The sequence below is a fragment of the Centroberyx gerrardi genome, chromosome 24, assembly GCF_048128805.1.
Source record: "Centroberyx gerrardi isolate f3 chromosome 24, fCenGer3.hap1.cur.20231027, whole genome shotgun sequence".
Classification (NCBI taxonomy): Eukaryota; Metazoa; Chordata; class Actinopteri; order Beryciformes; family Berycidae; genus Centroberyx; species Centroberyx gerrardi.
The window spans coordinates 15,982,271-15,997,649 of NC_136020.1; the positions used below are offsets into that span (position 1 = coordinate 15,982,271).

The 15,379-nt window shown below is 42.5% G+C and overlaps 1 protein-coding gene across 2 annotated transcripts in view; it reads left to right on the top strand.

The window, feature by feature from the left end:
- usp15 (ubiquitin specific peptidase 15) overlaps positions 1 to 10,823 on the top strand; it is a 28,875-nt gene extending 18,052 nt beyond the window's left edge. For both annotated transcript variants that reach the window (XM_071924441.2, XM_071924443.2), the window contains 10 exons: positions 440 to 534; positions 1,177 to 1,365; positions 1,897 to 2,015; positions 2,304 to 2,585; positions 3,357 to 3,427; positions 4,082 to 4,197; positions 4,528 to 4,677; positions 5,047 to 5,150; positions 6,416 to 6,504; positions 8,485 to 10,823. In XM_071924441.2, coding sequence (XP_071780542.2) covers positions 440 to 534; positions 1,177 to 1,365; positions 1,897 to 2,015; positions 2,304 to 2,585; positions 3,357 to 3,427; positions 4,082 to 4,197; positions 4,528 to 4,677; positions 5,047 to 5,150; positions 6,416 to 6,504; positions 8,485 to 8,895 — 1,626 coding nt within the window. In that variant the 3' untranslated portion in view covers positions 8,896 to 10,823. The remainder of the gene's footprint in view (positions 1 to 439; positions 535 to 1,176; positions 1,366 to 1,896; positions 2,016 to 2,303; positions 2,586 to 3,356; positions 3,428 to 4,081; positions 4,198 to 4,527; positions 4,678 to 5,046; positions 5,151 to 6,415; positions 6,505 to 8,484) is intronic.
- Positions 10,824 to 15,379: the final 4,556 nt, after the last annotated feature.

Genomic DNA, 15,379 nt, shown 5'->3' on the forward strand with positions numbered 1-15,379 from the left:
ACGTTACATGAGTCTCCTGGTATTGGATATTAGCATCAGGAAGTTCACTGATAGCGATACCCTGTTTTAGCCTGGTATCTGATAGCAGTGTTGGTATCAGTGCAACCCTAGCTCAAAGATGATCTTGGGGCTAATGCAGGAAGACTTTTTGGGAATCCCATACCAGTTCAGTTTGGTTTGGAAAAGCATTTCTCTCGCATATTGGTCTGAATTTTCAGTATATGATAATGCCTGATTTGTATTTTGAATAATCTTTGGTATTTACAAATTCCAAATATTACATTACTAAATAGCCATGGGATAGTTACATCAGATCCTGTCTATTGGTATGTGTAATGTACTCTAGTCAACCTCCAGGCTTCTAATTTCTGAGGTTGTACGGTGGTTTTTCTCTTGACTGACTGTGTGTTCCTCCTCTCCAACACTCCCCGTCCCCCAGATGATTGTAACAGACATCTACAACCACCGCTTCCACCGAATCTTCGCCACCAACGAGAACCTGAGCAGCATCATGGAGAGAGATGACATCTACGTGTGAGTGTCAAGGCAGAGCTGACCAGACAGGCGTATTGTTTTCACTTTGCTCAGAGCCAGACGGCATTCATGTGACTGACTGAAATATAAAGTATACACAGTTGAAAGATGGAAGGGTGGGTGGATGGACTGATAGCCTGTGTGGCTGAGTGGATGAAATTAATCAGCGAATAATAATTAGAAACCAGGGGTGGAAAGCGTACTAAAATATCCTACTCAAGAAGAAGTACCGTTAAGAAGCTGTGATCTGTTCGGTGCAATTCTAAAATGATGAGAGTACAGACTTCAATCTAGATTCTTTTAATTGTAAAAAATAGAAATTACAAAGTAAAGTGCACAAACAACTCTTCTCTTCTTTGCTGACTGAACGTTCACTGTGAATGGCTCCACGTTTGGCCAATTTACATTGGTCCGGTTTCTGTTGCTGTAATAGATGTGATTTAAAATGTTGCAAAGTACAATGCTTAAGCAAACATGTACTTAAATAACTGACTTTAAAAAGTACTCAAAAACAAGTACAAGCACACGAAAAAGCTGCTCAATTACAGTAACATGAGTAAATGTAATCCCACCCAAAGTACAATAAGATACAAGAATTTACATTGCAGCTTACCCAGACTGACCATTCTTGTGTCCTTGCAGGTTTGAGGTGGCGGTGAACCGGCTGGAGGACACGGACCACGTCGTGATCCCGGTGCACCTAAGGGAGAAGTACAAGCAGTCGGGTTACAACCACACCAGCACGCCGCTGTTCGGACAGCCCTTCCTCATCACCGTCCCCAGAACGCTCAGCGAAGACAAGCTCTACAACATGCTGCTCCTACGCCTCTGGTAGGTTTATCTCGCCCAGCGCTGGATCATATTCACTGTGGGAAATTGCCACCAGATACTTTGGCAGGTGACCAACCATCACTTGAAGGTTCTATTTTAAACATTTAATTTGGCTTGTAGAGGAGTGAAAGTGACTGGTAAGCTTTTGAATCCAGCTCTAGATAGATAGAAAATTGCTTTTTTATTGCTTTATTAAGGCATGTGATTAAGAGTAGATATAGATATCATTAAATTTGAAAAACAAAAATTGTGTTCACATTTGTTTGTGCCAGTGACTGAAGAGTTTTTTAACAAATGGCCGCCCTAGACAGTTTCCCCCAGAGATTGTAGAATATTAAGTGTGAAAAAATATCTGTTTACCAATCGTATATAGTAAAAAAAAGAGCAAAGAGAAATTTTTGAGTGCATCCACTGTTCGGAAAACAGGGAATATCCACACAAAGGCTTTCAGTTGTAAAAATGTAAATTATTTATTGCAGTGCCCCAGTGCAAAGCAGTTGCAGTAAATGAGAATGATCTTGTGTTTTTCAGCCGGTTTGTGCGCTCTGCTGTGGAGGAAGACGAGGAGGACTGTGAGGAGACGCAGACAACCAAGCAACATGCTGTCAACGGCAACGCCACCAATGGACTGCTGGAGGAGGGGTCGCCTAGTGAGTACACACACACACACACACACACACACACTGTCAACTTCTGCATGCATAGATCCACTAATCTCACTGACAAGCTCCTTTAGCAAAAAGACATTTTCTCAGCAAACATCTGTTAAACATAGAATAACTGCAAAGTAAAGTTTTCCTGTAAAGTTTGTTTTATGAATATACCAGAGTTTTCTATTTTATGGTCTGTGTAAAATAAATAAATAATAAATAATTCAATGTCTGTTATTTGTCATCTTTCTGTAAAAGCTCTAAAATCTGCTCTGTGTCCTCTTCCAGGTGAGATGGAGACTGACGAGCAGGACGACGAGTCCAGTCAGGATCAGGAGCTGCCCTCTGAGAACGACAACAGCCAATCGGAGGACTCGGTGGGCGGGGACAACGAACTGGAGAACGGCGTGGTTGGTCCGGAGAACTCCACCAAAGGCCAGCAGACGGCGGGGCACAACAAAAAGAGACTTTTTACATTCCAGTTCAACAACATGGGCAAGACGGACTTCTCCCTCATCAAGGAGGACACCAGGCAGATCCGCTTCGACGAGGGACACCTCCGACTCAGCGGTAGGCGCTGGGGCTGAAGCAGGGAAAAGATGAGGACTTCTGTTCCAAAATGCTATATATCCATTAAAAAAATCCTCAAATTCATCATTCAATATCCCCAAAACATAGAGGATCCATTAAGCAAAAGTGTTATCATTTTGTCAACAAGGATTTAAATTATCTCCTATTCTTCAAAAAGTGGTGTAATTTGTTTTAATTTTGTGCTGTCATTCAGTAGAAGTAGGCATCACATATTTCAACAGGTGGATATCTCATTTCGGAACAAAATAATGTTGTCGATCAACTGAATCGGTGGATACAGACACATTAATGGATAATGAATGAATCCATAATTTAATGAAAGCACAGACAAATACACCGAATGTACAAAATATTAGGGACTCTTTTCATGAAGTACACTGATGAGGTGAATCCAGGTAAAAAAAAAGGTGATTTTTCCTTATTAAATCTATACCGATCACAAAGGAGGAGATGAAGATAAAGAAAAGCAGACAAGTTAGAGAAGGATTTTTATGTACTGTGGATTGTGCAAAAGGGGCTGCAACTCAATATCAGGAAGACGTGACTAATATTTTGTTAATTCAGTGTACAATAATAATTTTGAATTAATGACTATGAAGATAAATGTATGAAATAATGAACCAAACTATAAATGGATGGACGGCGAATGACAGAAATAAGAGAATGAATGAAGGACGGTGTTAACAGAATGAAGGAAATGGAAGAAAACTCGTCTGATTTGTTTATTTACACTCTGTCCTCCTTCCACAGACCGCTCCTATCTGTCCTTGGACTGGGAGCCAGAGATCAAGAAGAAATACTTTGACGAGAGCGTCGCCGAGGTAAAGCCAGTAGCGGTATATATAGTGATATATTACTGTAGCAGAACAGATGGTTCATTTCTTTAGCGTGCACACCCCCAGAGTAGAGCAAAAACCACTGAACCACAAAATATGGCAATGTGACCCAGACATGAGCAGCAGGGAGTCCAACTGACAAGCGAGACGGTCGTGTAATTGAAAGGTCACAGGGTGGAAAAAAATAAAAAATAAATACCAGTGTTGACTACAGATTTCTGGGACTGAAATTAACTCATTAGACTCCTAAGGGTTACCAGTAAAAAATGGGCTGTGTTTCTATTGGGAAGCATTTTTAGGTAACACATTACCTTACAATGGCCTCATTCCAATGTATTAGCCCATGTTTTAACCTATGTAAATGTGTTGTAAGTACACAATAATACTCCTAAAATTGTACTTTAGAATGTGTTGTTATACCTTTGTAGTTGCATTATGTATATATATATGAGATTTTCGTTCATATTGCATACTTACAGTACTTGAGTTAACATACTGGAATTACGCCACTGCAAAGTAAAGTGTTTATTTTAGCACTGGGACTTCATGTCCAATCTCTGTCTAACACAATAGTGCCATGAGATGTGTTTGGTCTAACTGTGTGTGTGTGTGTGTGTGTGTGTGTGTGTGTTTGAGCAGGACTTTGACAAGCACGAGAGCATGGAGTACAAGCCTCAGAAGAAGGCCTTCTTCAAGCTGAAGGACTGCATCGAGCTGTTCACCACTAAGGAGAAGCTGGGGGCAGAGGACCCATGGTGAGAAATACTGACTGCATGGTTAAAAGAACATACCTTTTCTTTCAAAAACTTGCTGGCTGGTAAAATAGTACAAGTAGTTGGTGAATTTTGGGATATGGCTTGTGGACAACGGATTTTCCTTTACAATGAGTAGAAGTCACAAGATACTTGATGTAACGGAAAAATAAACTTTTTGCAGCCGTTGACAAGACTGTCGATGCAGCGATAACTTCCTGAGGTTATCCTGGGTTTGCTGCTCATCATGCCAAATACGTACAGTATGTGCTTTTGTGTTATTGTGTGCAGTCCCATAGGTTAACGTGCGTGTGTGTGTGTTCAATCTCCCAGGTACTGTCCGAACTGTAAACAGCACCAACAGGCCACTAAGAAGCTGGACCTGTGGTCTCTGCCGCCGGTGCTGGTGGTTCATCTGAAACGCTTCTCCTACAGCCGCTACATGAGGGATAAACTGGACTCACTGGTCGACTTCCCACTCAGGTACACACACACACACACACACACACACACACACACACACACACTTAAAGCGATATATCACTGCAGAACAGATGGTTCACATTATGTATCCATTGTTCTTCTACCTGCTCTGCCAAACCACATCATCCACATGTATACAAACACAGAAGTACATAAACATACACACTCACATGCACATTAAGAGTGTTATTACATGCACAGGTCATGATTTAAGTCAATAAAATACCAGGTTGTTAGGAAATGATTGTGATTTTGATGTTTTCATACCAGATTTGCAGGTTTCATATCTGATGTTGTTACATGCCGAACACACTCACATACACACCTCGCTCACACACGACGACTTGTGTTTGGGTGTGTTTCCTGCAGAGATCTGGACATGTCGGAGTTCTTGATCAACCCCAACGCCGGGCCGTGTCGCTACGACCTCATCGCTGTGTCCAACCACTACGGCGGGATGGGTGGAGGCCACTGTAAGACTCAGCACACAACAGAACCATTAAATACATACAGTACCTCCTTTCTACTGGTTTACCACTACTGTAATCACACTCTCTCATTGGCACTGGCACCATTTTTAATTTTTGCCTATTATCTAACTTCCCATCCCAGAAACTTCTCACATAATGGGTGATGTGGGGTGAGGGGGTGTGCCAGCATTTTTGCTTTGCTAAACAGAGAAATGGCTTTGAAGTTTTTCCATGGGTTGTAATCAAATATAATTGCCTTTTTGCGATTAAGGCCCTGAAACTTTGGTACAACCTGCCTGAGGAAATGCGATTAGCAAACTCTTCCAAGGCACAACTGAAAACTCGTTTTTATCAACTTTGCATTTAACGGATAATTTGTTTTTGCTCTCATTCTGTAGTACTGTTGTTAATTTGAGTTGTTTTTTTTTGGGTGTCTTATATAATTTCTAAAGTTTGCTGAGTAAGGAGCTGTAGGCGTTGGTGGTGTCAGCTGTGCCAATCTTCCCTTTATGATAGCTGTTTGTTGTTTGCTGTATGCTTGTTCCCTTTATACACCAATGCTTTGCAGCATTGTTAAGAAATGTGCTTTAAGATATACTTAAATATATATACAAATAGTTATTATATGAAAACCAGTGATTGCAGCTGGCTAGCTAGCTTGTGGCTAACATTAGTCAGATTTGAAATATGTAACTTCTTAACAAACTGAGCTTTGGCAGGAGGACACTTTGAAACTCACCACAGGCATTATAGCAGGGTTTTGCTGCATTTTTCAAGACAAAATGAATTAACTTTAAAGCCTTCATAAGTTTTGATTCCTGTTGAATTAACATTCTCACGCTGGGAATGTGTCTGTATTTCAGAAGAGGCTATTCCTCTTACTAACCATACACAGCTGTAATGTAGTTACCTTTACAAATTTAAGTTCCATGTTGTACCCGTATTGTATCAACTGTGAGTTTGATACAGTGTGGAAATTGCACAAAAAAGTTTGGAAAAATATATAAAAATAATATGCTGTCGAGAATAATCATCTATAAAGTGATATGGCAAAGTTAGTAGTGGCAAGGCTTTGAGCGTAAATCATACTGAACACCATCAAAAGAAATTAAGGTGTACAAGAAGTATTGGATTTTGAAGCTGAAACTGTAGGAAGTTCCTGAACAGACCAAACTGTGCATAAATCGCAATGGAAAAAAACGGTTCCCCTGTGAAGTGGAGAAGCTGTATAACACTGTAGGAATGTCTTCTCATCTTGTGCTGCTCAGATACCGCTTACGCAAAGAACAAAGACGATGACAAGTGGTACAACTTCGACGACAGCAGCGTGTCTCCTGCCAACGAAGATCAAATAGTGGTGAGTGTCCCTGTTTCCTAACGCCAAGCGATACCTAAAACCAGGCAGCACTCCCATATACATCAAAGGCAGTTTTTTTTTTTTTCCTGGACTCCAGACTATAAAAGATTCATTTGATTGTCTTTCATCATCCTTTGAAAAGCGTCCGCTCTCCCTCGCTGTCAAAAGTAATGTACTTTCTAAATGAAGTGTTTCTAATGTTTCCACTAATGGGGATTAATCACTGCACAGCCAAGCTGTGTGATTGCTGAAAGACACGTTCCAACTGTACTGATAAAATTCCCATAAAACACAAGTAGATGTGCTTTACTGGCTGCTAAAGCAAGTTCTGTGGTAACCAGGGATGTAGATGGCAATCTCTCTTGGTTTCTCTTGGGGTTTTTTTATGCATATTACTTTTGTAGGAAACTTTTCAGAGAGTACACGTGCTTTGGTAACTGATTGTTTAAAAGTGGTAATACTGTTGAAGACGTTCCACACTGTGATTATGGGTATTTTCCTCGCTGTGCCTCGTACTTACTGCATCAACGTCGTACCATAACCACAGGAAACATCTCCCTCTCTGGCGTTGTTGCCGTAATGGGGAATGACACTCGGTTTAAGAATTCACATACAGTACTTTCCCAAACATTATTGGCACACATAAACAACTCTCTGTCAGTGATAAAAGCCAGAGAACCCAGACTCAAACAATCTGCAATGCCATCAAGATGTTTGTGTGGGCTTTTACACCTCAGAGCCCAAACAAAACTTGTATTTTAGATAAGTGCTTAGCTGTGCTGAAATAGAGAATGCGCCCTCATCTTCCCCACAAGTTTCACTTTCCACTGTCCTGCCTGGACACGATCATGTGTACAAAATGTCACATTGATTCACACTGCAGCTGTACACCAGCATGATGGCACAGGTTAAGGGCTCGACAAACTCTTTCAATGGCTGCGTTTACATGCTCGGAGTAACCGGCTATTAGCCATTTTCTGGTTACGGAGTGATTCGGGTTAAGCTGTTTACATGAACCTTCCCCGTTGCCATGAATAAACCCGTTAACAGAATAATTCTGTCTACCTGAGGTCTCCCGCTCACAGATAGAACAATCCGCACGCAAAAAAGTATGAAAAGGTGCAGCCGCCAGCTGTGTTTTTTGTTAACATCAAAATGTATTCGTAATGTTGTTGTCTGAGTTTGCGGGACAAATGTCTGAGTTGACTGTGTTAACTAAACGTGAAAAGAGTAAGAGGGCGGCCACACTGATCCGTTGTGCCTGTCCGGATACGTGATTTTCAATTCATTTTCAATGAGAGGTCTCCGTTGAACGAACAAGGCTGATGATGCGTCTGTCTCAGATTTACATCCGTTTTGACAGACTGAACGTTCAACCGAATTGAACTTTTTCTGGACGGACGGATTTGCCACTGTCCGTTTAGCCAATTACAAGCGAGCAGGCGTTCCTAGGTCTGTTTTGGGGGGGAAACACTGAGGTTTAGAGTCAGAGAGATATCACTCATCATCAAAGGATTGCAGAAACAAAGATAAAACAGAGAAAGCCTGGCATAACGTTGGGATGATTGTTGGTTTGCCAGGGAATTGTTTTATTGAATTTATATAGTTTTACTTTTAACAGCCACCATGTTCACTTTCCAAAACAACAATGTGGCCGCCCCCTAAGATGTTTACATGCCACAGGGTTTTAGGGTAACCAGGTTTGTCATAATGGGAGTATGAGCTTAACCAGGTTATTGTAACTAAGTTGTGACTTTTACATGTGTCGACCCAAATTTACAAAGGGAATTCTCTGTGCATGTAAACTTAGCCATGGAGAGACAGTGGTTGTTGGATGTTCATCTCTGCAAAGTGAACTGTTCTTAGAGCCAACATAAATTGGTCTAAAATAGTTAAGTCAATGTGGCTGAGCAATTGTGTTATGCTGTGTGTGTGTGTGTGTGTGTGTGTGTGTGTGTGTGTGTGTGTGTGTCTCTCCAGTCCAAAGCAGGCTACGTGTTGTTCTACCAGCGCCAAGACACCGTGAAAGGCACCGGCTACTTCGCTCTCGACCGCGAGGAAGAGGAGGAGGACGAGGAGGAGGAAGAGGAGGGAGAGGAGGAGGAGAACGAGAATGAGAACGAGAACGAGAACGAAGGAGGGGAGGAGGAGCGGCGGGAGAGGAAGAGCGCCTCCTCCTCCTCCGCCTCCGCCCAGGGAGCCTCCACCTCCTCCTCCGCCGGCGCCGCCGCCCAGAGCGACGAGGAGGATCTCAACGAGAACCGGCGCAGGAAGAACGACAACGAGCAGGAGGAGGAGGAGGAAGAGGAGGAGGAGGAAGAAGAAGAGGAGGAGGAGGAGGAAGAGGAGGAGCAGGTGCCCAATCGAGACGTCGCCATGAAAACCAACTGAGGTGCGAGGAAAAAAAACGGGGACATGAACACATGGAGAGAGAGACTGGGATCTTTCCATCCAAAGCCATATGGACACACAGTAAGGCGGCGGGCCGGGCGGCTCGAACCGGGGCGGGTCGACAGGCGGAGCCGCCGTGGGGCCGGCGACTGTTCGGCCAGGGAGCCGCCGGGGTACGCAACGACAAGCAATCAGGGCCCTCCTCTGTGGTTGGATCACTGTGTGTGTGCGTGTGTGTGTGTATATTCTGTGTGAGAGTGTGTCGCCACGTCCATTTGTTTTTTTTGTTTTTTTTCTAGATGAATCACCCCCTCACACAAATTTCGTCTCCCTCCCTGAAAACATGAAAACACGTCACTGATCGATGCCAGGGATTGATTTCGAGGCTTCGCAGCGCTCAGGATTCAACATGTGACTCGTAGAATATCGGCATCGCCGTGGCGCTCTAAACCTCCCTCCGCTTTTTGTGTTTCTTTTTTTTTTATATAATATTTTTGAGAGCAATGCATTGTTGGCATATCGTTTTACAATTGTTGTTATCATTATCATTTAGGCCTTGTAAATATTTTAAACACTGAATTATATTGGGTTTTCATGATGCGCTGAAACCTTATTTTGAACTTGTTGCACAATCACCAACCCTCCACCCCTCATTTGTTTTTTATAGAATTGTATTAGTGCCAGACGTACTGCAATTGTTTTACAATGACTTCTTCTCTCAGAGGGTCTTCTCAGTTTAAAAAACAAAACGCTTTGGAAGCTGCCTTTAGTAAACCAGTGGTGAGAGCGTCTACAGTCTAGACTCTGATGCAGAGAAGAGACGCCCATAGTCGTGTGGTTTTATACAATGTCGAACAGCCAAACTGTCCTAGCTTTGTATTGCTGCTGCTGCTGCTGCGATCTCGCATTTTTAGACACATAATCAATGTATTGGCATGAACCTTATGGTTTTAAGGTCCTGCTCTTTTCTCTCTGTCTGGTCTCCTCTGTTGATATTTTATATTTTCACCTGCGACATCGAGGTGCAAAGGAAAGCAGGACTGAGACGTTACCCAGCTAACTTTGCAAAACAACCACATATTTTTTTGGCATATTATTTATCTGCGAAAATGAATTGGGAGGTTGGTTGGCGCGTTTCAGAAGTACCTAGTGTCCAAATATACAAGCACTCTGTCTTAACTCAACGTAGTGTGCAGGAATTGCGATGAAAACCTGTTGGGAAGTTAGCTGGCTGACTCATAGATCCTTCTTCACAAATCTAATCTTCAACTCTCCCTCTTCAGTTATAGGTGGCATTTCTAGCTTTCATGCACTCTTTCTCTCTCTCTCTCTTCCTCTCGTTCAAACTAGAGGCGCTGTGAGATTAGGAACACTGGTGATTATGTTGACATCAGATGGATCATCTCTTGTTTGGATCACCTCGGCCTTAACTCTTAATCTCGGACTAGTCGCCTTTTCTTTGCACATAGTGACCGTTCCGTCTGTCTTGCATGGCCCCGCCCACACAGGGCAGACACACACCAACACACCAACACTCGCACGACTCGTGTGCGACACACAAAAGTCCATATTTTTGTGCTATTCTGCTTCTTACATCGTAGCCACTTCTGCTTGAAATCATTTGTTTTTTTTGTTCTATCCACAAGAGGGCCAGAATGTATGCTGAATGACTATTGAACAGATGTATGTGGTTGATGCCTTTTGATTCGTTATAGGGCCAGAGTATTTTTTTTTCTTCTTCTTTTTCTTTTTTTTTTGGCTCCCTTTCTTGCTTTGGTTGAATGTGATGGGAATGGGTTCTTGGCCTTTGATATTAGCTGTATGAATTCATGGGTACTGCTGTATGCGTCCCCTTCCCGAGGGAAAATGCTTCATCGTCGGTCCTGTGCTTGGAGCATGGAGGAGGAGGGAAGACAGACAAGCAGACAGACAGGGAGGGAGGGAGGGAGGGAGGGAGGGAGGGAAAACTGAAAACTGGGGTGAGTCTGCCTAAAAAGCCTTCCAGCTTTTAAGATCATGATACAATAACGATATTTTGTGGCAGAACATTGCAGGAAATTCTTCCATCAATGTTACTCATGATAAAATCTGTTCTCCATGGTGGAGCGTGGTTCCTATATTGATTTTCTTTTTTTTTCTACCTGTCATTTCCATTGTAAACAGCATTACTTCACCTGTTTTTTGCCTCAGAATATTAGATGTGTACCATGCCTTCATGAGCGTCTATGTGCATTGACTTCAATGGGCTTTAGGTTTTTCTCGGCGCTGCGCTGCTTTTCGGGCGACTCACCCCATCCTGATTGAGTGAGATGTGATTACTATTATAGGCTTATACAATACTGTACATAAGAGTTCACTCTGTGAGTGCACATTTGATAAAGTTTATTTATTTATATGTAAGCATTTAATAATAAAAAACAATGTATTTAAGACCTTGGCAAGACCTAACATGTCTGGGCTGCGGCTGAAGTCCACACACACTAGTTGAGAAGTCTTGCCTGTGCTCTTGTCGGGGGGGGGAAGTCGGGATGTTTTTAAAAAGGATGGCACTGTCGTTTGGGGACTGTTTTTTGTAAAGATAATCCAGACATCCTTGCATGACGACATGATGGGGGTTTCCAGGTTTGGCTGCACTTGAGTTCACTTGGGTTTACATTTGAAATGTGCATGTGTATTTATACACAATCTTCAATAAAGTTGTGTAAAGCTTCCTGTGGGTCCTGCTCCCGTTTCCCTCGCCGTGCACTGCAATGCAAAATGTGTGTGTGTGTATGTGAGAGAGAGAGCTGCATTTTGTGGTTGGGCATTAAATATAGGACTTTCAGTGTGTATTTTTAATAAATCATTGAAGTTGCACATAAACATGTCTAAGTTCCCTCCTCTAAAATAGTTAATAGAAAAGGAGGCTCTTGTCCGTAATCAGCATCATGGTTAAAGGGGAATACTAAATGATTTACAACTTTCATGCACATTAATCCTTTGGTCTGGGAGGTTCAACCAGTGTTTGTGAGCATGAAAACTCTCAAAGAAACCAGAAAGCAGAGAACGAAGACTTGAACTTGTGAGGTAATCAAGCTGTAAAATCTCAGCCTGGTTTCAGACTCTCTGGGTTCTGGTTTTTGGAAAGAATTTTTCATGTTCACAAATATTGACTAGACTGCTCTGCTCATAGTAATAAATATGGATTCCTATCTTTCAGTGGCATTCCTCATTAAGAACAGAAAATTGAGTTGCTGCTAAAAGTCCATATAGGCATTCAGTTAATTTCAACCTGAACCACTCATAGGTTTTTGACTTTTAACAGGAATTTAAAAAGGTGATTCTGATGCTAACATTAATGTGCTTTCATAAATGTATAATACACAGTCATAATAAGAAGTATCAGTGTAAGTTATATGCAGATAGAGTCTTCTAAGGGGAAAAGAAACACATAAATGAATGGTTTTCTGACAGTAGACTAGCTGTTTGTTTGTGTTGGTGGTCGTGGCTCGTGCTCTTCTTGTTTTCCACTACATCACTGAGCAGCAGCAGCAGGATCTGCTGGAGGAGAACGCAGGAACATCATGTTCTCTCCGGGTTCTGTGCCCTCTCGCGGCTGGGAGATTCTTCAGAGCAGCCGTTCCATCCCACGGACCAATAGGAGGGAAGAGCGGACGCAGAGCCAAAGACCGTCTATGTTTAAAGATGATATATCACTCAATAGAGGGGGGCGGGGGGGGAGACTGCCCCATCTTGCAGTCTGAAAAGGTGGGCGTTAACGGTCACGCTTGCGCTGTCCTCCAAATTTATATGGCATACACATAATGGCGTTACCATAGCGACCGAGCTGTACAGACCTGAAGCAATGTTTTGTAGTTCACCTCATTCATAGCTGATGTGCCTTAGTGCTGCAAAATGTCTGATATGCACAAGTTCAAGCTGTTACTATAATCGACTATTAAAAATCGCCCTGTTGGAAAATAAATGTTGATTTTTTTTTTCTCTATGAACGCAATCAGCAGATAGCCTAGATAAGATCGGTGTGACGTTTCAAACGGGTCACACCTAGCCTACAAAATGCGGTACAAGTGCGAAACCCTAAAGTCATTTTTTGTGGTTGCTGTTTCTGTGTTCTTATAATTTATATGACATGTAATGGTGTTGTTAAAGTCGAGATGAAACGGCATTTCGAGAGTATCTAACTTCCGTATCGTGACGTATTTCCGAGTGAAACAGGAAAGACAGGTGGGACATAACGTTGGGAGGAATTTGATTTGAACGTTGAAAAGTGGGCGTGTCATAACACCCGAAGACACACCGAAGTACCATGCTGTTGCTAGCTAGCTAACTAATGAATCTTAGCCTCTTAGCTCTGTGCGCTAAAAGTTGAAGATTGATTGATGGGTGGATGTCATGATATTATTGGTTGAAATTAGTTACGGGCATGCTTACGTAAGCACACGGCATATTTTGTTTTACAGGAAGAAAACATGATTGAATTTTGATATAAGAATACAATGAAATTGATTTTTGGTATTTTTTTTGGCATATATTGTTAAATAGGTGCACAGTATGACCGGGGATGTGATCTAAAAGGGTTAAAAAGGCATTTTTCATTTCATCTCGTCTTTAATTGGCCATAACCTTTTCACACCTGTCAAACAACTGCATCATTATAATAACTGAATTATCTGGAAGTCATAAAATGCCAACAAGCTAGCAAACTTCCATTTAAGAGGAGACATGTTAGCATTTTGAGACTTCAAGTAACATTTGAAGTCTTGCTGTTATTTGACAACTGTGAAAAGGTAACGACAAATGATTTACACCATATAGATTTCACATAAATTATTAACACAGAAAATGTTGATTTATTGTTTTGTTCATAGAAATTGAACAAGGTTTCGCACTTGTACCGCAGTTTGTGGGCGTGGCCTTTTTGCCGAGTCATTGCCATTCTTATCTATGGCGTACATCGGTTGACACTTTCCCTCCCCACACACACACACGTCGAGAGACAGACTCCGCCGACGTTTGCGGTATCCGGACACACGGTCAGAGTGGGAGCTCTTGGTTTTCCCCTCCTCTCTGGTGGTGCCTACGCCCATCCTGACGTTCCCCGCGAATTTTATCCACGCCGCTCCGCCAAATCCACTCATTTTCCACACCTACTGCACGGGGACGAACATGCGGCAATTTGTGGGGAAAAGGGCAAAGAAAATCCCGCTGTGATCTTACGGATATCTACACATTTTTTTTTACATATATATATATTTTAAACCGAGTGGATTTGATTCCAGGACAGCCTTTTCTTTTGCGACACAGAGGCAGAATAGACAACAATAGATTATAAAAACATTTCTCCTGCGGCTCGGCTACAAAGGTAAGGGATTGCATAAGGAGCCACGATGTGGAATTTTATCACCGATGATCCTCAGCCTCAACAAAAAGACCCGATAATATCCTTGTAATATTCCTATAGAGAATTACAGTGTGTCTGTCGTGCCCAATAGTGAGTTTTTTGTGACCTTATTGTACTTTATGGTATTTAAAATTTTCCTTAAAGCCTAATTTTGCTGTGATATTTTTATAGTATCCTTGTAAAATGTATCATAGGATTACTATAGTGCTGTTCATTAGGGAGCGGTTAGGATGTCTTGCAGTTTTGTCGCAGATTCCTTGGATAGTAATATTACGGCTTATTTAGTGCTGATTCTAGGCTTCATCTGTAATTGGATGTCTAGAAATCTGCAGACCACAGAGGAGCTTAAGCATGTTTCACAGTATTGTACGGATATGAAATTGTCTGCAGCGTCCGACATATTATGCAAACACATCTTAATCTTAACTCTTGTGGCGTTTTTGGATGAACACGAGCACCGCGATGCTTCTTGGCGTCTGACAAATCGATGAATGCGGGCTACAATGTGGCAGATGACAGGAAATGGTGAGCGAGACACGCCGCCCTGCCCCAACCTGCCGTGTGTCTTGTGGACTGAGGTCATCTGAGGAGAGGAAAAGGGACAGGAGTTTTTTTTTTTTTTTTTTTTTTTTTTTTCTTCCTCCGATGGCTTGGGTGGGGTTTTTGTCTCGGTTTTTCCCCAAGTGCGGCCACGTTTTTACGCACGCCGCTTCCGTGCGCTTTTACGCACAGAGATTCGGTTCAGAGGTGGATGGAGCGCCGCGGTGAAGAGATCCGGAGAGGACAGGAGGAGCCGAGCGGCACCGGGGGGCCAGGCGCTGGGTGAGGTAGTAGTTTGTGCTGTTGGTCGGGTTGTCATATTGCCCCTTGTGGAGATGACTGCGCAATCTACTGCCTTTCCGGCGCTGGTGACTTGCGACTGACGGATCAAAAGCGGATCAACTCGAATGACTGACCTCGCCACGCTGTTTGGAAAGTTGCTTTTCCACACAGAGACTCACTTAACATCAGAATAATCAAGTTTTCATTACAGGGCCGTTAGTTGCTGTGCGTAAATTGTCAGTAGGTATGAACTGAGCCAGA